Source organism: Trachemys scripta, chromosome 20 (assembly GCF_013100865.1).
Source record: "Trachemys scripta elegans isolate TJP31775 chromosome 20, CAS_Tse_1.0, whole genome shotgun sequence".
NCBI classification, from domain to species: domain Eukaryota; kingdom Metazoa; phylum Chordata; order Testudines; family Emydidae; genus Trachemys; species Trachemys scripta.
Genome location: NC_048317.1, coordinates 19196431 through 19220202, shown reverse-complemented (window position 1 = coordinate 19220202; position 23772 = coordinate 19196431). Strand labels below are relative to the sequence as shown.

The 23772-nt window shown below is 45.5% G+C and overlaps 1 protein-coding gene across 1 annotated transcript in view; it reads left to right on the top strand.

Annotated features, from left to right (window-relative positions):
• The first annotated feature begins 679 nt into the window (after positions 1-679).
• Positions 680-23772, top strand: part of ZMPSTE24 (zinc metallopeptidase STE24) — a 36760-nt gene continuing 13667 nt past the window's right edge. The window contains exons 1-4 of the mRNA XM_034754002.1: positions 680-859; positions 17005-17165; positions 18945-19049; positions 23058-23201. Coding sequence (XP_034609893.1) covers positions 808-859; positions 17005-17165; positions 18945-19049; positions 23058-23201 — 462 coding nt within the window. The 5' untranslated portion in view covers positions 680-807. The remainder of the gene's footprint in view (positions 860-17004; positions 17166-18944; positions 19050-23057; positions 23202-23772) is intronic.

Below are 23772 nucleotides of genomic sequence, written 5' to 3'. Positions count from 1 at the left end.
TATCTTATGGGAGAATAACCACCTGTTTTGGGGGGGGAGGGGTCTGCCCTATTTCTCAGCAGTTTGTTCTGAATTTGGTATTCTCAGTTGTGACCTACTGAGGCATGGTGACACTCACCCTGCTCTTTTCTTCCTCATCTCTCCACCTGCCCTTTCTGGCACTCGGGCCTCTGAAGTCTTAACTTTGAAAGAATCCTGGTTTTATGGCTGGAGGCAGAAAAGTGCTCACCAGATCTGCAAGGCTCATTGCCCTGTCAATTGAAATGTTGGCAGTGGGGAGCACCGTGAAATCTGACAATCTTCCCATGCTTTCAGAGTAAAGGTGCTATGCTAAAGAATGAGAGTGTCATGTGGAATGGTCAGAGGAGGAATAATGGAATACTTCCTTTTTTTTAAAAAAATTGAAAGGATAATTGCATCTAAGCTTTGACTAGTCAGTGGTTCCAATCAGAGGAAGTCTTCAAAGATTGCAAACTTTTGCTGTAATGGGAACAAGTCAGATTTTCAGTGCCTCATTTTGTTCTCTGCATGGTCTTCTTTCAGACCCTCTTCTAAGGGAATGGCTCCTTAACACCACCTTCTGCTGAAGGCTTCTTACTCCAAAATTGTGTTCTAAAATCTAGAAACAAATATTATTCTCAAGTTTTAAGATTTACTTTTGGTCTAGTTCACCAAGGATTTTTCTATGCCTGGTTTTAACTCTGTGTTTCTTTGCAGGTTCTTGTCACAATATATGCAGACTACATTGCCCCTCTGTTTGATAAATTCATTCCACTTCCTGAGGGAGAGCTCAAACAAGCAATTGAAATGATGGCAAAAAGTATTGACTTTCCTTTGACTAAGGTCTATGTTGTAGAAGGTGAGACTTTTAAGTAAACACAGAGTTCATAAACCCCTTACTTTTTAGTTTCCCTTTAGTTTTATTGATTGGGGGGGTATTTAAGTTTGCCAACTCATGTGCTTTAGGTCAGGGCATGTGCTCTAGTTATTTCCATGAAGGCACATAGAGCCGTTTGTGTCTTAGGGTCAGTAAAGTTATAATAAAGTTGCCAGAATGAAAGTTGCCTGTGCAACCTTAATTTAGCGTCCCCCTCCCCCCTCAATACGTGTGTATGTATTTTCAGCATTTTATAGGAAGTATGTCATAGAGCAAAGAATAAAACCAGGCCTCCTGGGTCCCAGTTCAGTGCATTAAACAAAGGAAAATCTTCTCGCAACCCTGTGCCTCATTAAATGTCCATTTTCTACAGTTGCTGAAGCAAGTATCCGATGGATGAAATTCTTTCATCGTGATTAAAAGCAATGCCATAATACATATGTACAAGGAAGTCAAATTAAGGTCACACAGCAACTTTCATTCTGGGATTTCCTAACTTTTAAGCATTTGACATTGCAACCTTAACATGCTTTCCTAGGTTTAAAACACTCTGAAAATTCATCGTGTGGAAACATATCAACCCCAGACATGTCATCAACAGTCTGAATCTAAGACCTTTATTTCACAGCACAGATCTCTACTGCTTGAGCTAAGGGAGTATCAGTTAGTAATATAGACTGTTACCTTCTGTGTGGACCTGCCGCTAGAAGGGGGTGTCATACCCTTTTGCTAGTGGCTTTTCACAACTATTTATTAGAAGAATATTGTAAGTTAGGATTCCTGGGTTCTATTCTTGTTTCTGGCGGGGGTGTCAGATACAGTGGTTAGACAGTGCAGCAAGGCACATTTATTCAGAAAGGCAATGTGGTCAATGTATGAGATTTGGGTTCTATTCATGACTCTTCCAGATGCCACCCTGTGTTCCGTCTGCAAAATGGGGTGAATTATATTAGCATGTCTTGTAAGGTATGATACCATGCTTAAGAATAAGGGCTGTGGAATGCATAGAATTGTTAATACCAGTCAGTGGAAGCCTTTAGACTAGAACCCATGTTGTCTCTTAACTTCCAGCACAACACACCTTCTCTTAGGTCAAAAGGATATTTTGCAGCTCCTGTTTTGCCTGTATCCCATCTAGAACCATGTAAGGCTCTCTAGAGTCTAGGAGCAGGTACAGGGGAGTTGCCGCGGAGGGAGCTCTGGGGGTGGGAACGTGCTTGGTGAAAAAGGTCTATAATTTCAGCAGTGAGCCTCTAACAGGTTCTGCTCATCTTGTGCGAATGACAACTTTCAGAGGCCAAATACAGGTTAATTTTCATGGGGACAGCAAAAAGCACCTCTATGACCTAAAGAGTATCCATCCAAATTTTAATTTCACATGCCACATTATTGAGGCACTGGAGCTCTTTAAAGAAATAGTGTGTGTGAAGTGGGGGTGTTTGAACATTTGCAAAACTACCTATTTTTTCCTAACATAATTCTTGGAAATAGCTGAATTGTTGAAACGTACAAAATGCTAGACTGAGGTAAAGAGCAAAAATGGAAAAAATTAGCCCAAATTGTTAGTTTGGCAAAGTTCTGAGCAACTAAAACACAGGCACACAATGGAAAGTGTTTGGAAACCTTACCTGATCAGTATCGTTATCAGCTCTTCCTATTATTAACTATGGTACTAACTTAAGATCTTATCCAAAGCTCCTTGAAATCAGTGGGAGCCTTTCCATTATCTTCATTGGGCTTTGGGTCAGCTTTTAGTGTTTAAATCAGTCTTATTAAAACTTTAACAGAGTTAAGGTTGCCTGTTGATAAAACTCAGACTTCTGAAACCAGGAAATGCAGAGTTAAGGTAAATGCCCATGCAATCTTAACTTTGTCCCCCTGGAGCTGGCAATAGCCAATGGGAATTGATGATGATTAATGATGGATAGAGGAAAGAATAAATCTCATTGGCATCCTGTATGCAAGTGTAAAGGATATGAAGTGAAAGCTTGGTATTCTGTCAAGGGAGTAGGCTCAGTGTTTGAGCACAAGGCAAGTGCAGGTCACGCCTGTCCATTACAAGGCAGAGTAGGAGTGTGTGTGTGTGTGTATGAGTGTTGTGGAGCATTGCTCAAAGAGATACGGTTGTGCGGTCATCTTCTTTAACTCTGTATTTCCTGATTTTTCAGAAGTTAAGTTTTGCTGAACTTGATGTTCTGGAAAGGGACAAGGTGTCACTGGGCAACCTTAACTCTGTGTTAACAAAGTATTTTGCCATTTAATTTATTTTTTTTTAAACAAAAAGATTAATGTTTTTGGTAGGAGTAGTGGCCATTTAGCTAGTTTTGCCTCTTACCTAGGTTTGCAGTTGATATGCTACTGGGCTAGGTAATAATCACAGAATCATCTTAGAATCATAGAATATCAGGGTTGGAAGGGACCTCAGGAGGTCATCTAGTCCAACCCCCTGCTCAAAGCAGGACCAATCCTCAACTAAATCATCCCAGCCAGGGCTTTGTCAAGCCTGGCCGTAAAAACCTCTAAGGAAGGAGATTTCACCACCTCCCTAGGTAACCCATTCCAGTGCTTCACCACCCTCCTAGAGAAAAAGTTTTTCCTAATATCCAACCTAAACCTCCCCCACTGCAACTTGAGACTATTACTCCTTGTTCTGTCATCTGGTACCACTGAGAACAGTCTAGATCCATCCTCTTTGGAACCCCCCCCTTTCAGGTAGTTGAAAGCAGCTATCAAATCCCCCCTCATTCTTCTCTTCTGCAGACTAAATAATCCTAGTTCCCTCAGCTTCTCCTCATAAGTCATGTGCTCCAGCCCCCTAATCATTTTTGTTGCCCTCCGCTGGACTTTTTCCAATTTTTCCACATCCTGCTTGTAGTGGTGGGGCCCAAAACTGGACACAGTACTCCAGATGAGGGCTCACCATGCCGAATAGAGGGGAATGATCACGCCCCTTGATCTGCTGGCAGTGCTCCTACTTATACAGCCCAAAATGCCGTTAGCCTTCTTGGCAACAAGGGCACACTGTTGACTCATATCCAGCTTCTTGTCCTCTGTAACCCCTAGGTCCTTTTCTGCAGAACTGCTGCCTAGTCATTCTGTCCCTAGTCTGTAGCAGTGCATGGGATTCTTCTGTCCTAAGTGCAGGACTCTGCAGTTGTCCTTGTTGAACCTCATCAGGTTTCTGTTGGTCCAATCCTCTAATTTGTCTAGGTCCCTCTGTATCCTATCCCTACCTTCCAATGTATCTACCACTCCTCCCAGTTTAGTGTCATCTGCAAACTTGCTGATCAAAAGACCTAGCTTTTGTACAATGATTTTCTTCACTAGATATCAAAGAACTTTTCATTATCTCGATTTTACAGGAAACTGAGGCACGGAGTTGAAGTGATTTGCCCAAAGTCAACCAGCAGACCAGTGGCAGAGCTAAAAATGGTTACAGTCCAGTGATCTTTCCACTGGTTGCTAGATGATTCCTCATTGCTCCTTTCCCCCCTGTACATCTTGTTATAGTGCAATGGGGATGATGGTCATGCTTTGAAATGTTTGCAGCGTGTAGTAGCTGACAGGGCCAGTGAGAGAAATCTCAGACATTGTTTATGTTCCAAAATCTTGACAGTTTTATTATATGGTGCTTACCAAAAGATTTAAGCATCTTAGGGCACGTCTTCACTGGCAACGTTAAAGCGCTGCCGCGGCAGCGGTTTAATGTGGCTTGTGTAGTCACAGCATAGCACTGGGAGAGAGCTCTCCTAGCGCTCTAAAAAACCCACCTCCATGAAAGGAATAGCTACTAGTGCTGGGAGCGTGGCTCCTAGCGCTGGTGCACTATCTACACTGGCACTTTATAGCATTGAAACTTGCAGTACTCAGGAGGGTGTTTTTTAACATCCCTGAGCAAGAAAGTTGCAGCGCTGTAAAGTGCCAGTGGAGACAAGCCCTAAGAGAAGACTGGTGTGAGTGTCTTTCTCCTTCCTTTGCCCCACCATTCCCTGCCAACATTTCTAGGTCACCCTCCCATTCAGATCCAATTAGCACCCAGAACACAATAGCAGGATAGCAGGCTCAGAAATGAGATGTTCTTAGCTGAAAAAGCATACCCAGTGGAGCTGAATATAGCCTGAAACAGTAGCTCTGAAACATCAACTGCTGCATTCATGTCAGTCGGTGTTATTTTCTCCCCTCCCTACTGCAGGTTTCCAATTTGTGTCAAGCATTCCCAGTTTCAGCCATGTGTTCTTGGTGCCTGTTCTAAGTTCCTCACCCAGAGGGGCAAGGTTTCCACAGATCGTGGCTCACATGGGGGGATCAGAAGGGAGAGTCAGACCCCTATAACAGGGCAGGGCCCACAGATCCTCGTTTACGGGGGGGGGGGTAGGGAGATGGGCTTATACACCTCCTTCTCTCCCACTCCCCCCCGCAGAAAGGCAGGCTTCCCAGATCACAAGGAGAGCCAGGAAGAGGGGCCATACCCCATAGATGGTCTGGGGACCCCCAGATTGGGGTGCAAACATGGGTGGGTAATGTGGGGTTGAGAGGTGCCTCTGCTCCTATTCTCCCCCAGTCGTCCTGTCGCTGCCAAGACCCCCATCCCAGTGTCCCACCCATTACCTGCCCCCCCTCCCCCATTAATCGCCCTCCAAATAACCTCTCTTCCTCTCACTGCATCCCAATCCCCTCTCCCCCTATTCCCACCTACTCTTCCACCACTAATCATGCTTCCCTCCCAGGGAAGTTACACATTTGCACATATAACTTATTTTCTTCTCAAAAACAGTTTAATTACCTTCTGAATATTTTGCTGTATTCAGATTGCATTTCCCTAAAATAAACCCTTTGACAGATTGGAGACCCTTTTCTTTTTATTTCAGATTTCTGTCCTGGGTTGGATTTGAATTCACAGTACCTAGAAGCTGTTTAGATTCAGTAATTGGTATGTTCTCCCTTGAGTCATTCAGGTCCTGTGGTGTAGAGTTAGTTTTCCAGATAGTTAGCCCCTCTCTCTCAGCACTTGCTTGGTGTAATTTGTTTGACATACCATCAAGCATTTCAGAGAGTGCCTTTCCTAACAGAAGAACTAAACTCTTTAGTTAATAAGGTTATAATTTGATTTTCCCCCCCAAAGGGCTAGTGGGTGGCTAACTCTCAAGCACCTGAGCCCCTGGTGTGATCTCAACTCTGCTTTGATCTCTGTGAGCAAAAATTCATTGCTAGATATGTGAACTTTAAGAAAAGCTGTTTTTTGGGAGGGACTCTGTCTTGGGAACCCCTGGTTCAAATGATCCCAAATTTGGGGCACTGACCAAACCCCACACTCCCATGAGGCATTCCAAGTAACTATACAGATTTTAGAGCACTTACAACAGTTGGGCTTTAGTAATTCCTAAAACTAGCAAAAATTACTCCACATATTTATGAAACAGTGTTTTTGAACAATTCTCTGTTTGTAGCAAATTTAAAAAGGATTTAGTCCTCAGTGTGGACTATCCAAAAGAGGAAAAATATTTTAAATGCAGTCATTTGAGTTTCCCAATAGCAAAAGGAGCCTTAGGGTATGTCTACAATATGGAGACTATAGCAGTATCACTATGTCACCGTAGCTATGCCAACATAACCCTGTAGCATAGATGCAGCTTACACTGGCAGAAGGGATTTTTCCATTGGTATAGAAACTCCACATTCCTGAAAGACAATAACTATGTCAACAAAAGTATTCTTCTGTAGATATAGCTGCATCTATATGAGGGGAAGAGGGGTTATGTCAGGTCATCATAGCTATTCTAAAGTGGTTGTGTGCCAGTATAAATGTAATCCGGGTCCCTGGTCTCATACAGCTTAACTCTTTTGCAGCATTAATTACATAAATTTATAAAGCCAGAAGGCACCATTGTGATTATTTGTGACATCATGCATAAGCTTCTCCCATGCTGAAGAGTAGCCCTTTATTTGTGGGAGAGGTGCAGGATCAGGCAATCAAGGCTGGCCTGATGAGCAGTGCAATAAAATTATAGGGAAGATGAGGCTTTGATGTGAAGGGCTTTGTAGTTAAGAATAAAAATTTGTGCTTGACACAGTGGAAGAGAACTGAGTTAAAGATGAATTGAGGATTATGGGTTTGAGGGACAAAAAGGATGAAGGTACCATTTCTTCACTGATTTAGAGATGAGATGTGCAGGGGAGAGCTTCCAGGAAAAGATCAGGAGCTCTGTTTTGACCATGTAAAGTTTTAGTTGCTGGCTTGATGTCCACTAGGAGATTCCAGAAAAGAGGATGGAAACATTAGTTTAGATGGAAGGAGATTGTTCTGTAGTAAAGAGGTAGATGTGAGTCATCAGTATAAACGTGGGGACATACACATTTCTTAGTTTCATAGAGATTAAGGTCAGGAGGGACAATGAGATCATCTAGTCTGACCTCCTGTATAGCACAGGCCATTAATTTTCACCAAGATACCCCTATATTAAGTCCAAAGACTTTAGTTAGACCAAAGCATTTCAGTTCTCAGGAGACTAAACTGTGTGCCACAGGGAGAGACCAAGGTGCCACCAATGCCCATGACCCCTGCAGTGACAGGAGATTGATTAGATGAGACATGCCCAGATGATCACAGCAGGTGAGCCATACTCCAAGCTGCAGAGACAAAAATGCACCTCTTCCCCCAGATCCTTGCCAAACTGACCACATGAAAATTCCTTTCCGACCCCAGATCTGACAATCAGTATCACCCTGAGCATGTGAGCAAGATACTAGTCAAGCATCTAGAAAGAGGATTCTCTATACCATCTTAGAGCACTGCCCACTACATCTAGCCTCCATTCCAGCTGTGGCCAATTTGATGCTGCAGAGGAAGGCAAAAGAAAAAAGAGAGAGAGAGAGAGAGAGCAAGAGAGATTGAGAATACATCTGGCTACTTGTGTACTGGGGGCAAGCCAGGGGAAAATACCTTCCTGACCAGTGCTGATGACCATCTGAAGCCTTGAAGCATGAGATTTGATTATAGACGTTATCTTAATGCAGAGCTGTAAGTGTTAATCCCCAAGGCCCATGAAGGAAGGGAATGAAGGGGATTCGTAGATTCACTGTTTCCAAGGCCAGATGGGACCACCACAACTATCCAGCTCAACCCCAGCACTCAGGATGCAGAACTTCTCCCAGAAGCTGGATAAAAGTACATTTTTAAAAAATATATCTAGTTTAGTCTGAAAGGCTCCAAGCAATGTAGAATCCATCACCTCCCCTCGTAAACTGTTCCAATGTGTAATTAACCTCCCAGTTAGGACATTGCATCTGAATTTAAAGGTTGAATTTCTCTAACCTCAACTTCCAACCATTGCATCTTGTTATGCCTTTGTCAGCAAGGTTGCAGAGCCCTCCACTATCAGATATATTTTCCATGTATACAAGTACCAGAATTGCCTTTCTAAATCAGACCCATAGAATCATAGATGATTAGGGTTGGAAGAGACCTCAGGAGGTCATCTAGTCCAACCCCCTGCTCAAAGCAGGACCAACCCCAACTAAATCATCCCAGCCAGGGCTTTGTCAAGCCAGGCTTTAAAAACCTCTAAGGATGCTAAACCTCTAACTTTAAAAACCTCCCTAGGTAACCCGTTCCAGTGCTTCACCACCCTCCTAGTGAAATAGTTTTTCCTAATATCCAACCTAGACCTCCCCCACTGCAACTTGAGACCATTGCTCCTTGTTCTATCATCTGCCACCACTGAGAACAGCCGAGCTCCATCCTCTTTGGAACCCCCTTTCAGGTTGTTGAAGGCTGCTATCAGATCCCCCCTCACTCTTCTCTTCTTCAAACTAAAGGTCCATCTAGTCTAGTATCCTGCCTCTAACAATGGCCAGTACTATATGCTTCCACGGAGAGTGTAAAAACCTCACACTAGCGGATATACCACCTGGACCAGGTGACTTTTTAAATTATTACTTTGTTCTAGTACCATTTCTTCTAAATCCTCATGTGTCACCCAGGTTAAATGCCAGTACCTCATTTTATGCTTTACCGGTTAAAACACTGGACAGTAATCAGTCAAAAGCCTGTGTTTCAAAGTTGCAGTAACTAAAACAGGTAATGCTACTTTTTATGCAGGCAGTTTGGTCTGATGGCTAGAACAATCAGGCGACCAGGGTTTTATTTCCAGCTCTGCCATTTGGCTACTGGACAATTTGGGCAAGTCACTTCACCTCCCTGTTCTTCAGTTTCCCCATCTGTAAAATAGAGATAACATTACATAAGAGTTGGGTATTATAATTTTACCCACCCATTCCTTCTTAAATAGTTGGTAACCAGGGATTTAAATATTCATATGCATCCATCCACCAGATTTCTATAATAGCAACTACTGAAGAATTTTTCTCTCACACAAGAATTTCCAGTCCTTTCAGCCCAGGCTCTTAACATTGGTATCTACCACAGCAATTAAAAAATTGTTCTTTTCACATTCTGTGATACCTTAGTTTATGTTTGTGACACTTTGAGTCTGAGTTATGTCTGGTCTGTCCCCTGCAATTTGCTACCATTGCTCTAGTTAATTCCCTAGTGATATTTCCTGTGGTTGTCACACTAAGTACTTCCGATCAGTGTGATACATCTAATTGTGTAGAAGTATGTGGTTCTTTCATTTTGTGATCACAGCCCCTTTAATGCTACATAAGGCTGAGTCTACACATAGTTTTGTACCAATTTGAACTATTTTGGTTCGGGGTGTGCCTTTTATAATAAAACTAGTGAAATCAGCATTCATCATGGTGTGGATGCAGTTATATTAGTATGAAGGTGCTTATACTGGTATAGTTTATTTCTGTACCTGTACAGGAGTAAGCTACATTGATATAACAACATTGACACTGGTATACTAGGGAATTGTATCACTTTATACTGGTTTCCAACAGATTATAGTTATAGTAGCACAAAATCCATGTAGTCAGACTCTAAATTTGGTATTTTCAAGATTACAAACTTCCTTCCAATGCAGCTGCCACTTGCAGTTTATGCACAGGAAGGAAAACTTTCCCTTCAGGAGGGAAGGAAAATTTAGCACATCCCTTGAAGATCACAATAACTGTTTTTTCACTGGTTATCATAGTTTCCAGAGTTGGATTATACATCTAGAAGGAAAGTGCTCTGGTTGAAACTCCTGTTCATTGCTCAGGAGTTTGCTTTATAACTGTCTTTTATGCATAAATATTTCCTTTCAGAAGTATCTGTACCTAATCTACTCAAGATTTTTCCTCTGCCAGTTTTTTTGGAAGATAGATTATAATGTTTTAAATACTCACACCAACAATCAAACATGAGAAACTCTCCTGAAAAATTTTAACAAGAGATATATTTCTTACACAGAGCTAAACAAAAACTATATAAAATTCAAGGGGCATAATTCATAGATTTTTAAGGCCAAAAAAGGACTATGATGATGATCTTGTCTGGTCTCCTGCATTACATATGCCTGAGAATTTCACCCAGTGATCCCTGCACTTATTTTTTAGATATCCAGTTGTAATTAAAGACTCCAAGTGATTAAGAATCCACCACATCCTTTGATAAATTGTTCCAATGGTTGATTACTCTCACCATTAAAAATGTATGCCTTCTTTTTAGATTGAACTTATCTAGTTATTGCTTCCAGCCTTTGGATCATGTTATGCTTGCTAGACAAGAGAGCCCTTTACAATCAGAAATCCTCTTCCTATGTATGTACTTAGGCTGTAAACAAGGCACCTCTTAATGTTTATTTTTAAATAAGCTAAATAGCGTGAGCTTCTTTAGGCTCTCACTGTAAGCATGTTTTCTAGACCTTAAATCATTCTTGTAGCTTCTGTGGACACCATAACTGGCCACAATATTCCAGTAACAATCTCACTAATTCTGTATGCAGTGGTAATAACACCTTAATATTTTTTAGTTCAGTGTTCGACTCTTATATATGCAACTGTCAGATATGCCGTTAGCCATCATGTTTCACTGAGCGCTCACATTCCGTTGGTTTCCACGATGGACCCTAAGTCCTTTTTAGAGTCTCTGCATTTCAGGATGGTCTTCTGTCTGTCCTGTGACCTAACTTCTTGGTTCCTAGATGTATGACTTATATTAACCTGTACTAAAATGCATGTTCAAGTCAGTCCAGCTTTCCATTCAATCCACGTTGCCGAGTAGAACTGACTCGTTCTTCTTCGAGTGATTGTTCATGTCCATTCCAAGCAGGTGTGTGCGCGCCGCATGCACGCCAGCTGGAAGATTTTCCCTTAGCAGCGTCCGTAGGTTCGACCCTGGTGCCCCCTGGAGTGGCGCCTCTATGGTGCCCTATATAGGGGTCTGCCGACCCTCCACCCCTTCAGTTCCTTCTTACCGCCGGTGATGGCTAGCTGGAACTTTGCTCGCTCTCGCAGCAAGCCTAGCAGTGGCCCTATTGAGTGCTTGTAGTTCGTTTTTACATAGTTTATTAGTGTTGTAGATAGTTAATAGCTGTTGGGGGGCTTCCCCCCCAACCTAATCGTTGCCCCGTCCTGGGGCATGCCCTGGTCCTCAGGATTTAAACTCTGCACGGACTGCGGGAAGTTTATGCCAAAGAGTGAGCCACACTCTTCCCGCTTGAGGTGCCTCGGAGAAGGCCACCAAAGAGACCGGTGCACTATCTGCAAGGGGTTCTGTCCCAGGACTCTTAAGGACAGAAAGCAGAGACTTAGAATGCTCCTGATGGAGGAGGCCTTGCGGCCACACTCAGACCCCAAGCCTGCCGACCCGGCACCCAGCACCTCTTCCTCGGTGCACAGCACTCCGGCACCATTAGCAAGAAAGGAGGCTCGGTCTAAGAACTCTTAAGTCTAAGAATCGGGACATAGAAAACCGGCCTCCATGCGGCACCGATCACCATCTCCGGTGCCTGCGAAAAAGCAAAAGCCGGTGAGGGGCCGATTCCCCCCCCCAACCAGGACCTTAAAAGGCCAGTGGCGTCCACAAGTGTGGCGGACAAGCCGTGCCACAACCGCACCCTCCAATGATCCCGTTGACTCCTGCCCCTGTGTGGGTGCAGTGGAGTCCGGACCGATCTGGGTCCCTGGACCTCAGCGAGGATGTGTGCCTCCCTTCGACGCCAGAGGCGGCCTCGGACTTATTAAGCCTCCCGGTGCCGGCCTCCCCGCGCAGGACAGAAGAGCTGCCAGGGACGGCCCCATCCCCGATCCAATGAAGGGGCAAGTCGGCCATGATGACGCCACAGTCCCCACCCCACACCGCTTTGGTGGTACCGGTGTGAAGAAAGCGTTCTCCGGCCTCGCGACACCGCTCGCTGGCAACAGTGGGTACTGCCCCCTTCGGTCTTCATATTCTGAAACCGCAGAGGCGGAATCCTATCACTCCAGTAGATCAAGGAGCAGGAGGTCAGCTTCGCAGGCCAGCCAACAACCTTACCTGGCGCCGTGGCAGCAGCAGTGGCAGCTGCCCTCCCAGTGGCCATTCTGGACTCCCTGGGCTTACCATCAGACCCTGGGACAGGTGCATGGTCCACGCTCCAGGTCTGCGTCGGTTTATTCAACGTCGGTGGCTCCGGCGCAGATGCCGCCACCACCGGCACCGCCGTCCGACAGGAATGTGCCACAACAGACTCCGGCACCGCCTAGTCAGACACCAGCACCGATGGGGGCCATGTCTTCAACGCCGCAGGCACCGCCCAGTGCCCCTTGTCATTTGGTGACAACCCCGGTGCTGGTTGCGGTGCCGCAGCCTACATCCGCACCAGCTACGCAACCTGAGTACCGTGTGCCGCAGGCCCCTGCAGAGGCCGGTGGTAGTGAGGACGGTCCTCTGCAGGTGATCTCCTCCTCTTCCTCGCCCGACAAGGCACTCGCGGGAACTTCAGCGGCACTGGCCCTAGAGGACAACCGGGTGCTTCAACAGCTACTTAAAAGGGCTGCACAGAGCCTGGCGATCCAGGTGGAGGAGGTCGAGGTGGATGTAGACCCAGTAGTGGACATCCTGGCTCCCTCGGGCCCATCTAGGGTCTCCCTACCATTGATCAAAACGATAGCCAACACGTCCCGCACCCTTTGGCAAACACCAGCTTCTTTGGCCCCTATGACCAAAAAGACAGAGAGGTGGTACTTTGTACCCTCCAAGGGCCATGAGCACCCATATACTCACCCTCCCCTGGACTCTCTGGTTGTGGATGCAGCCAACCAAAGGGAGTGTCAGGGCTTTCAAGGGCCCACACCAAAGAACAGGGAGGCCAAAAAGTTGGACCTCTTTGGTAGAAAGGTGTATTCAAGAGGAGGTCTCCAACTATGCATAGGCAACCAACAGGCTATAGTGAGCCAGTATGGCCATAACACGTGCTCGGCCTTGTCCAAGTTCGCTGAACTCCTTCCCCAGGAATCGTGAACAGAATTCTCTGCTCTGGTGGAGGAGGGCAAGCTGATCTCGCGCGCATCCCGCCAAGCGGCCCTGGATGCGGTGGATGCAGCCTCCCGCATGCTGGCCACTGGTCTGGTGATGCGGTGGGGGTCCTGGCTTAAGGTCTCGGGCCTTCCACATGAGGTCTAACAGACCATCCAGGACCTCCCCTTTGAGGGGCCCACGCTGTTTTCCAAGAAAACGGACAAGAGGCTCCATAGCCTAAAGGACTCAAGAGTTACCTTACGCTCGCTGGGCCTCCACACTCCAGCCACCCACCACAGGGAATTCAGGCCGCAGCCGACCCCAGAACCAGCCCCAGAACTGCCCGGAGCTCTCGCGTAGGCAGAGTAGAAGCGGCAGGAGGAGGCAACAATTGCCTGCTGGACAATCGTCTGGCCAGCTGCGGCCTCTGTCGGGTCCTAAACCCCAAATTTGATGGTGCGGTCGAGGACGACCTACCAGTCAGGACTTTGGATCCTACCAATCCTACCTTTTTGTCACGTCTGTCCCCTTTCTATCGAGCCTGGTCCTGAATCACATCGGACAGTTGGGTGCTCCGCACGGTAGAGCGGGGATATTCTATCCAATTATCCTCCCTCCTGCCCCACCAGTCCCCCTCCCCGTCCCTCTTCAGGGATCCCTCTCACGAGCAACTTCTAATATCATTCCCTCCATGGATCCAGAAGGGACGCGTATTTTCATATCGCGATAATCCCTCAACCCAGGCATTACCTCAGATTCGTTGTGAGCAACACCTATCTCCAGTTCACAGTTCTGCCTTTCGGCCTGTCAGCGGCCCTGAAGGTCTTCACAAAGTGCATGGCAGTCGTAGCAGCCTTCCTGCACAACCACGAGATTCAGGTGTTTCCCTACCTAGACGATTGGCTCATCAAGGGCCGCTCCAAGGCACAGGTGGAGGCTCAGGTGGTCTTTATCAGATGGACCTTCCTCGAGCTCAGCCTCCTGCTGAATGAGGCCAAGTCTACCCTGTCTCCCGTCAAGTGGATAGAATTTATAGGGGCAGTTCTGGACTCGATGCAAGCCAGAGTGTACCTACCAGAGTCCAAGTTTCAGTCCATGTCCGACATCATTCTCGGTCTCTGGCGTTTCCCGACCACCTCAACAAGGAGCTGCCTCAAGTTGCTGGGGCACATGGCAGCGTGCACCTATGTGGTACGCCATGCCAGGCTCAGGCTGCGCCGTCGTCAGTCCTGGTTAGCGACTGTGTACCGACCAGCCAGGGACGCGCTGGACTCTGTGGTGACGCTTCCCTGAACAGTGCTAGATTCCCTCCAGTAGTAGCTCGACCCGTGGGAGGTCTGCGTGGGAGTACCCTTCGCTAGCCCTCAGCCATCCCTATCCTGGTTGACAGACGTGTCAGATACGGCGTGGAGGGCACATCTGGGGGACCTCAGGACCCAAGGCCTCTGGTCCTCAGAGGACCTCTCCTGGCACATCAATGTCAGGGAGCTACGGGCGGTTCGTCTCGCCTGCCTGACCTTCAAATTTCACTTGGCAGGCAAGTGTGTTGCAGTCCTCATGGACAGTACCTCAACAATGTTCTATATCAACGGGGGTGCACGCTCCCCTCGCGTTGCCCCTGTTCCCGGACCTGATCATACAGGATCGAGGCCGCCTCCGGCACCCGAATCTGGAATCGCTCAACCTCACAGCCTGGATGCTCCATGGCTAAACCCGGTGGAAATGCAGGGCTCACAATAGGTTAGACAAATCCTCCTTGGTAGCAGGAAACCCTCCACCAGGGCCACATACACAGCCAAGTGGAAACAGTTTTCCATCTGGGCAGAACAGCGGGGACAGGCTCCATTGCTCGCCCCGATCCCACTCGTCCTTGACTACCTTCTTCATCTGAAACAGCAGGGTCTTTCCCTCTCTTCGGTTCGGGTCCACTTGGCAGCCATCTCAGCCTTCCACCCAGGAGCTGACGGTGGTTCAGTCTTTGCAAACCCACTGGTCGGGCGCTTCTTCAAGGGCCTGGATAGGCTTTTCCCACATACTCGACAACCTCTTCCGGCTTGGGACCTTAATTTAGTCCTTTCCTGCCCTCATGGGGGCCCCCTTTGAGCCCCTGGCTACGTGCTCATTAGTGTATCTCTCCTATAAGGTTGCATTCCTCGTGGCTATCACCTCAGCCAGGAGGGTATCGGAGCTCAGAGCCCTGACATCTGAGCCTCCATACACTGTTTTTCACAAAGACAAGGTCCACCTTAGGCCATATCTGGCATTCCTTCCTAAGGTGGTCTCCCAATTCCACATGGGTCAGGACATTTTTCTCCCTGTGTTCTATCCTAAGCCACACTCCTCCAGCACGGAGTGTAGGCTGCATTCCCTGGACGTTCGCAGGGCCCTGGCATTCTATATTGAAAGAACCAAACCGTTCAGGAAATCAACCCCTATTGGTTGCTGTGTCTGACAGGATGAAGAGGCTCCCCGTCTCATCACAACATATCTCCTCATAGATCACGGCCTGCATCCGTGAATGCTACGATCGGGCTAAGGTGCCTGCCCCGCCGATCACAGCCCACTCCACAAGAACACAGGCCTCCTCCACGGTGTTCCTGGCTCAGGTCCCGACACAGGAAATATGCAGAGAGGCCACGTGGTCTTCAATCCATACATTCACGTCCCACTATGCCATCATGCACCAGGCCAGAGACGATGCAGCCTTCAGCCGTGCAGTGCTCCAATCCGCAGTGAACTCCGACCCCACCGCCTAAACTCAGGTTTGTGAGTCACCTGCTGGGAATGGACATGAACAATCACTCAAAGAAGCAAAAACGGTTACTCATCTTTTTGTAACAGTTGTTCTTCGAGATGTGTTGTTCATGTCCATTCCAATACCCACCCTCCTGCCCCTCTGTTGGAGTGCTGGCAAGAAGGAACTGAAGGGGTGGAGGGTCGGCGGGCTCCTATATAGGGCGCCATGGAGGCGCCACTCCAGGGGGCGCCAGGGCCGACCCTATGGACGCTGCTAAGGGAAAATCTTCCAGCTGGCGTGCACATGGCGCGCACACGCATGCTTGGAATGGACATGAACAACACATCTCAAAGAACAACAGTTACAAAAGGTGAGTAATCGTTTTTTCTTATTGTTTACCACTCCACCAATTTTTGTGTCAACTGCAAACTTTTCTGGCAAGGAATTTATATTTTCTTCCCTATCATTGATAAACTTTTCAAATAGAAGTGGACCAAGAACACATCCTTATAAGGCCCTAATAGAAATGTACCCATTGCATGACTATTCCCCATATGGAATTACTTTTTGAGATATATCAGCTGGCTAGTTTTTAATCCATTGAATGTGATGCATTGATTTTTGTATAGTGCTAAACTAAAACTATATAAAATTTCACATTTAAAGGCTATTTTCATACAGAGAAAAATGTATGCCACGTTGCAAGTCCTTTTCAGAACACAACCTGTGTTGTATACAATGCCTCTATAATAGGTTTTGCAGATAAAGAAATCTATCCCTACAATATGTATGTAGTACAGTAATAGATTAAACAAACCTAATAGGGTGTCTAAAAATATGCTTCAACCTGAGATTTAATGCATTTTGCAATGGATCAATGCCTACTGACCTCATGGTGGAGAGGAAATGCTCTTGAAAGACTGTTAAATAGAAAGTTGCACCATTAGATTTTAATGCACACAAAGTACTTTGACCTATGTTTTTAATGTGAATTTTCATCCCCACTAGGTTCCAAGCGTTCCTCCCATAGCAATGCTTATTTCTATGGCTTCTTCAAGAATAAACGGATAGTTTTGTTTGACACCCTCCTGGAAGATTACTCTGCACTGAACAAAGAACACCCAGAGGGAGAAGACGGTGAAGATGATGACACAAAGTCCGAAGTCAAAGTGAGCTTCATTTTTGTTCTCCTGTCTTGTAGTTTTCCTGATTCCTCCAGCGAGATTCTCCCTTACATCTTCTCCATATTCTGTTGTAGGATTGTGAAACCGTAAAAACAAAACCTTGAAAGCATTTGAAACTTCAATATTTATTTACAAGAGACTCTCTGAGACACTGGTACAAATGCACTTTCCAAGGTTGTGGATGGGTGCAACACCAAGAGCTCAAGAATCTTGGCTTAGAGGTTCCTAAAAACCTCTTGAGAGCTCTGCTGGCCTCTCTTTCCGCCTCAAAAGTTCTGGGTTCTACCTTCCTATACCATTTCTTCCCTCCTTAGACCTTGGTATATCCCTCACCTGTATCTGTCTTCAGCTGGAGACATGATAAATTTACTTCTCTCCCCATTCAAAAATCTTTTCCAGGCAGTCTCAGTCCATGTTGTCCTGTCCAGTCTTGAGGGATTGGCAAAAAGATTCCTGACTTCAATCCAGGAAGGGCCTTCAGGGGGCAGAGTGGGAGTGGGTTGATCTCCTGGTTATATTTCAGCTCTGGGGCCAGAAACAGACCTGTTCTGCAGAACAAAGTCTGCATCCTGAGAAAGTCTGGATAGCAAATGTAATCCACTAGACTGAATTCGTAAAACTGACTTGAACCAAAAAAGTGGATTTCAGTCTGCCCCGGTTATAAAAGTTTTAGGGAAATAGTTCAGACTTGAACTGTTTGGAAGAACACATTTAAATATCTCCAAATGATGTGTTCTTCAGTAGTATAAGCACATTTATTTTACAAAGACTGATTGCACGATGATAATTTTCTCCACCATCCTGTATGTCAGTCTAGATAGTGTCCTATCAGCAGAGAGAGGACAGGACATCCTCAGCATTATGAAGGTAGCTGGCTCAGCAGAGTTTTCTTCCAAGCAGCAGAGAGTCCTTTCTCTGTCCACTAGAAAAATTCATGGAGGATAGGTCCATCAATGGCCATTAGGTAGGATGGGCAGGGATGGTGTCCCTAGCTTTTGTTTGCCAGAAGCTGGGAATGGGTGACAAGGGATGGATCAACTGTTCCGTTCATTGCCTCTGGGGCACCTGACATAGGCCACTGTTGGAAGACAGAATACTGGGCTAGATGGACCTTTGGTTTGACCCAGTATGGCTGTTCTTACCTGAACAAGAATTTTCCTCAATCTTTTCTTTTTGCTTCTATCTCCTCTGTGGAGCACTCTGGGTAGGGCAGTGCACCATCTCTGTGTGTCCAGTTTCCTTTTACATAATGTCTCCTGGTTTTCAGTAGCTCATTTTGTTGTCTCCTTGCCTGGAGGCCAGAATTTTTATTTTAGAGGTATATTAAGGCCCCCAGACATAGCAAATGAGACCAAACAGATAAAGCTCAATGGTTATTCATTATATTGTTAATTTAACTCATTCAGTTCCATTATAAGTGGAGAGACGTTATGAAAGTTCTGTATAAAAGGGTGTCTATGTTGATAGGACCATCTGCTGGTAAATAAAACTATGTAGTATTGTTGAAAAGTTTGTAGCTTCATTAATGGTTATTAGGCACAGTCCAGCTCCTATTCAGTCCAGCTTCTATGAGTGAGTCCCTATAAAAAAGGGGTAGAATATTACAAGAGGTTAGTTTTTACTTGTATTCCTCTGTGTGTAAGAGGAAGATAACTGCTTTCTGAGCTGGCATACCATGCAGTTTGGAGAAGACAGATCAGCAGGCAGGAAACTGGTTACTCATGTTATGTGAGATGTTTGAGATTTTTCTCTCGTTTTGCACAGAATAAGAAGCAAGGATGCAAAAATGAAGAAGTTTTGGCAGTGCTTGGCCATGAACTGGGTCACTGGAAGCTAGGTCACACTATCAAAAATATTGTCATCAGCCAGGTAAATAGTAGTATGTTGGTGGAGCATTTTTTCAATTACTATGTTCAGCAATCCAAAATTGTCACATTTCATGGTTCACACACAATCCTACTGCCTGCAGCAAATGAACTCTTCTGGAAGGGGAGGTCTGTGGCATCCCTTGGGCCATTCAGATTTCCTTGTGTCCAATGTCCTACACTAGCATCTTCTCAGCTATTTGGGGACAGTATGATAAACCCATGGCCAAGTTCCCACGTCGGCACTTTACTCCTGTCTAATTTGTCTGGCTCCCCTACTTCTTTCTGAATCTGAAGAGGATCGATGCCTGTTTACAATTCCCATTTCTGCATCCTGCAGGCAACTCCTCTGCCTGGAACATCCAGTCACACCCTCAGGGAACGCACACCTTAGTACAATCCAAACAAAGGGAGACAACATCCACCATTTTAGTCCTCCTCTTGCTACAAAACATCCCCCTACCCCCCAAAGTCTCAGCTTCTCTCATGTTCCCCAAATCATTTCTCGACTACATCTTTTTGAAGCTCTGGATTCCCTGAGTGGAGTGTGTGTGTTGCATCTTCCATCATGCTCTAGAAGAAGGGTGCTCTACTCTCTTCCACTTGGGGAGTAGAGCACTTCCCCATGGTCCCCAAAATGAGGTGACTGGACAGGCTGCAACGAAAGGGCCATTCTGAAGTGAGGTTGTTACCCTTTCTTGGAACCAGTCAAGAAATAACCACAAACAGAGATCGAACTGAAGTAGTACTGAGGGCTGATTTATTGCTTGCTTCCCTTATTTACACAATTGTACTCACACACACATTCCGTGCATACTGGTAACAAGCTGCAGACACAGGTGTTGCTTTCGATCTTAGGTGACAGACTGGCCAGGTTCCAGCTTCCCAGAGATCGAACCGCTAGGCGATGAGAGTCTCCGAAGCCCCTTTGGGTCTGCGAGAGGGCTCTACTGCTTCTGGTTCATTTCTGAGTTTTTGCTGTTGTGGGTTTACCTCTCTCTGGCCACTACTGCCATAGGTTTATATACAGTCCCGTATGCACCTTCATTATCCTTAAACGGTAATATTTCGGTTTAAGCATTGCGACTGGTTTCTTACACTCACTTCTTACATATTGATTACATATTCATAAGCATGAATACAATTGGTAGTATAGCTTTAAGCAAGCCCCTCACATCAGCGAGGACTTCCGTTGCTGTTTGTGGTTCAGACAGAAAACTGCAAACCGCACTTTAAGAGCAAGGTGAAGCTGGCATTACAGGAAGTCGACACAGACACATTTAAAAAAGCAGATGCCTATGGGCTGCCCCTCCTTCCCATGGAGCAGGAGCTGCTCCTGCCTGGCAAAAGCCAAGCCATGGACGGGGCCGCATCCGGCTACAAGGTCTGACAAAATCAGTTTACTCATGCAAACCAGTCTGGACAATGCACAAGAGCTAGAGAAACATTCCCCAAATTTCCCTTGCGCTCCAGCATTGTCTAGTTCAAACAGTTTTCTGTCTCCATAGAAGATATCCAGTATTCCGCTCTAAACTGCTGTTGATTACCAGTATCGATCTCTTTCCTTCACCTGCTGTTGGTGCTAGAAAAATCTTTGAAGATCCCAGCAATAACCCTATCTTGAGTTCCCTTCCCAACATTCTGGAATCATCCCTTAATCCATCAAAATTGCTCGTGTTTGCTCCCTGGCAGTCTAAATGACGGTTCCCGAGCATTCTTTGGTATTGTCTCCTGTCCCATCCCAGGGGGCAGCACACTGTCTGCTTTCTTTATCTTGGTCACCGCATATCCACATTATGATGTCACTGTCATGGGATCAGTCTCCATTTCTGATCATCATCCATGTTACCGCATGGGATCAGTCTCCATTTCTTCCTTTCAGGAATTTTATTTTTATCCACACAGCTAAAACTCTCACCCAGGTGCTCATCATCTCTCCCTTGACTGTTGTAACTTTTTTCTCTGACTTCTTTATGTAATGGGATCCCCAGGGTGCGGCCTGGGCCTGTGGGACCGATGTGCCCCTTTATCTCTCCAGCCTGGGCTGTCTCTCACAATGCCTTGCTAGTGACAAGCAGCAAACCCCTCCAGGCCCTGTTATCACTCAGCACAACAGCATGTGGAACCCCACACCCAGCTAGATTGCATGAATTCTCCGAGTCACTCATGAATCACGCAGAGAAAGACACCAACCAAATCCCCCCTGAACTCCCAGCCTTGTACCTCAGGAATATGCCATCTTGCACTGCTCTTCAGGCAAACTCACTGGTAAAGATAAACAGTTAAACAAATTAAGTAATTATAAGTGATAGGCAAAAAGTCAGAGGTAGTTACCAAAAGAAAATATAAGCACGCAGTCTAAACTCCTTAACTCTGTTAGACTGGGCAACATCTAGATTAAGCAGTTTTTCTCACCCCACTGGATATTGCAGTCCTTAATATACAGTCCTTAAACTTGGGCCAGTCTCCACTGCTGAACTCTTCAGTCTTCTCCATGTCCTTGTTGCTTGCAGCATAGATGGGGGAAGGAGAAAGGCCCTGCATAGGGCCTCTGTGTTCTGTTTTATACCGTCCGTCCCATGTGCTTGGAGAACAAAAGTCCAGGTACATCTGGTGGGCATTGCTGAGTCCCCAAGCAAGGTTGAGCACTTCCCCTCGTATGGCCTTATGCAGGTGAATCATTGAATTGTAACTCCCTTGCGGGACTATGGCGATTGATGGTTGTTTGTGGCACCCGCCTGGGCGTTGGTTACTTTCCTTGCTGTTGTCTCTGGGGAGCTAATATCTGGCCGATTCCCCATCTTACAGCATGTTTTACTGACAACCATACAACACAATCTCATAACTTCGTATGCACTAATGATATACATATTTAAATAGAACAGTGACTTACATCAGATCATAACCTTTCCCCTGATATCTTACGTGGCATACTTTATATGCAAGATCACAATTATATATAAATGAGGAATATGGGGGTTACAGGATACTCCCCCAAGGTATAGAATGACACACTTTAATATCCATGTTGCTCCCTACCTGCCCAAATTCAGCTGCTAAGATCATCTCCTCAGACCATTGCTTGGACTGTATCACCTCCCTCTTTGAATCTATTCAGTGGTTCTCCCATTTCACTGTATTAAGTTCAAACTTTTTGACCTGCTGTTTAAGAACCTTCACAAATCTGTCCCTCCCTATGTCTTCTCCGCTCTTTCTTATAACAAGTCCCTCACTTCTTCCGCACTGTCAATTTTTCATGCAAACATTTCTGTGCCTTCTTCCATGCTGCCCATTACACACATAACACTTAGGCCTGGTCCACACTAACTGCCCACTTCGGACTAAGGTACGCAAATTCAGCTACGTTAATAACGCAGCTGAATTCGAAGTACTTTAGTCCGAACTTACCGCGGGTCCAGACGCGGCAGGCAGGCTCCCCCGTCAATGCCGTGTACTCCTCTCGCCGAGCTGGAGTACCGGCGTCGACGGCGAGCACTTCCGGGATCAATTTATTGCGTCTAGACAAGACGCGATAAATCTATCCCAGAAGATCGATTGCCTGCCGCCGAACCAGGAAGTAAGTGTAGACCTACCCTTACTCTGAACAGATCTGTAAAGTTGCTACAGAATCCTGCTTCAGAAATTTTCACAGGAACTGCCTCTATACTACCATCATGTCTGTATAAAGCCAGCCTAGTCGTTGGAAGAGAGGGATAATGGACAGACTTTATTCATAATTACACACAGAAAACTACATTAAAAGAACATTAGTAAGGTTGCAAAGTAAGGTACTTGAAAGTTAGGAAATGTCAGAACTAAGTTACCTGTGAAACCTTAATTTGGCCCCTGGTGCATATGCATTATGATATAGTGTTTAATTACATGATCACATACAGTTTTTTCAGCAGGACCCCTGCTTCTGAGCACCTCTGTAATAAGCATTTAAGCAATAATCTTGTGGATAGTTGAAAGGATCATATTAATGGGAATATTCTGTTTCCTCTCTTTCTAGATGAACTCCTTCCTCTGCTTCTTTTTGTTTGCAGTATTAATTGGTCAGAAAGAACTCTTCGCTGCATTTGGTTTCTATGAGACTCAGCCCACCCTGATAGGACTGATGATTATTTTCCAATTCATTTTTTCACCTTATAATGAGGTAAAACTTAGCTTTGTTAAATGGCCTCTTAAAAAGATATGCATTTGAATATCATACAGTTTTGTTGATAATCACTTTGCTAATGTGTTGTTATTTCAGGGAATAGTTTGAGGTTTCTGATGACTAGATTGTTATTTCTCTTTGATTTATTCAGGTTAGTGATTTGTCATGGTAAATTGCAATATGCCTCACAATCTCTGACTGCAGGGTGTAAAACACTACTGCAATGCAAATAATAAATAAGTGATCCCGCTGGTCAAAGTGAAAAAAAGGAAATCATGAATTTTTAGTAAAAATCCCAATGCACAGGTTGCATTATTCAAAATAGCCTGTTTTTATTTTCAGTAAAAGTAATTTACAATTCACATTTACAATTCACATTTGATTAACAGTTAAGACTATTCTAAAATTAAGAACAGGAGTACTTGTGGCACCTTAGAGACTAACAAATTTATTAGAGCATAAGCTTTCGGATATGCATATGCATCCGAAGAAGTGGGCTGTAGTCCACGAAAGCTTATGCTCTAATAAATTTGTTAGTCTCTAAGGTGCCACAAGTACTCCTGTTCTT